The sequence below is a fragment of the Fukomys damarensis genome, unplaced genomic scaffold (assembly GCF_012274545.1).
Source record: "Fukomys damarensis isolate Sample0158 unplaced genomic scaffold, DMR_v1.0_HiC HiC_scaffold_14, whole genome shotgun sequence".
Lineage (NCBI taxonomy): Eukaryota > Metazoa > Chordata > Mammalia > Rodentia > Bathyergidae > Fukomys > Fukomys damarensis.
In genome coordinates, this window is record NW_022900926.1 from 22,066,372 (window position 1) to 22,066,682 (window position 311).

General features: G+C 67.2%; 1 protein-coding gene across 1 annotated transcript in view; it reads left to right on the plus strand.

Annotated features, from left to right (window-relative positions):
* Map3k5 (mitogen-activated protein kinase kinase kinase 5) overlaps positions 1-311 on the plus strand; it is a 219,957-nt gene that overhangs the window by 4,570 nt on the left and 215,076 nt on the right. Inside the window, exon 2 of the mRNA XM_010626667.2 lies at positions 5-228. Coding sequence (XP_010624969.2) covers positions 5-228 — 224 coding nt within the window. The remainder of the gene's footprint in view (positions 1-4; positions 229-311) is intronic.

Genomic DNA, 311 nt, shown 5'->3' on the forward strand with positions numbered 1-311 from the left:
GCAGCGCCACCCGGTGCCGGGGCAACTCGGCGAGCGGTGGCGGCCGTCGGACCACCGTGGCGTATGTGATCAACGAGGCGAGCCAGGGGCAGCTGGTGGTGGCCGAGAGCGAGGCCTTGCAGAGCCTGCGAGAGGCGTGTGAAGCGGTGGGCGCCTCCCTGGAGACCTTGCATTTTGGTAAACTGGACTTCGGGGAAACCACGGTGCTGGACCGTTTTTACAACGCAGGTGAGTGTGTAGCACGCTTGCCCTCCTTGGCGGTGAGTGGGGCCCGGTTTTCCATGGCTGTCTTGCGGCGGGGCGGGGGGGGG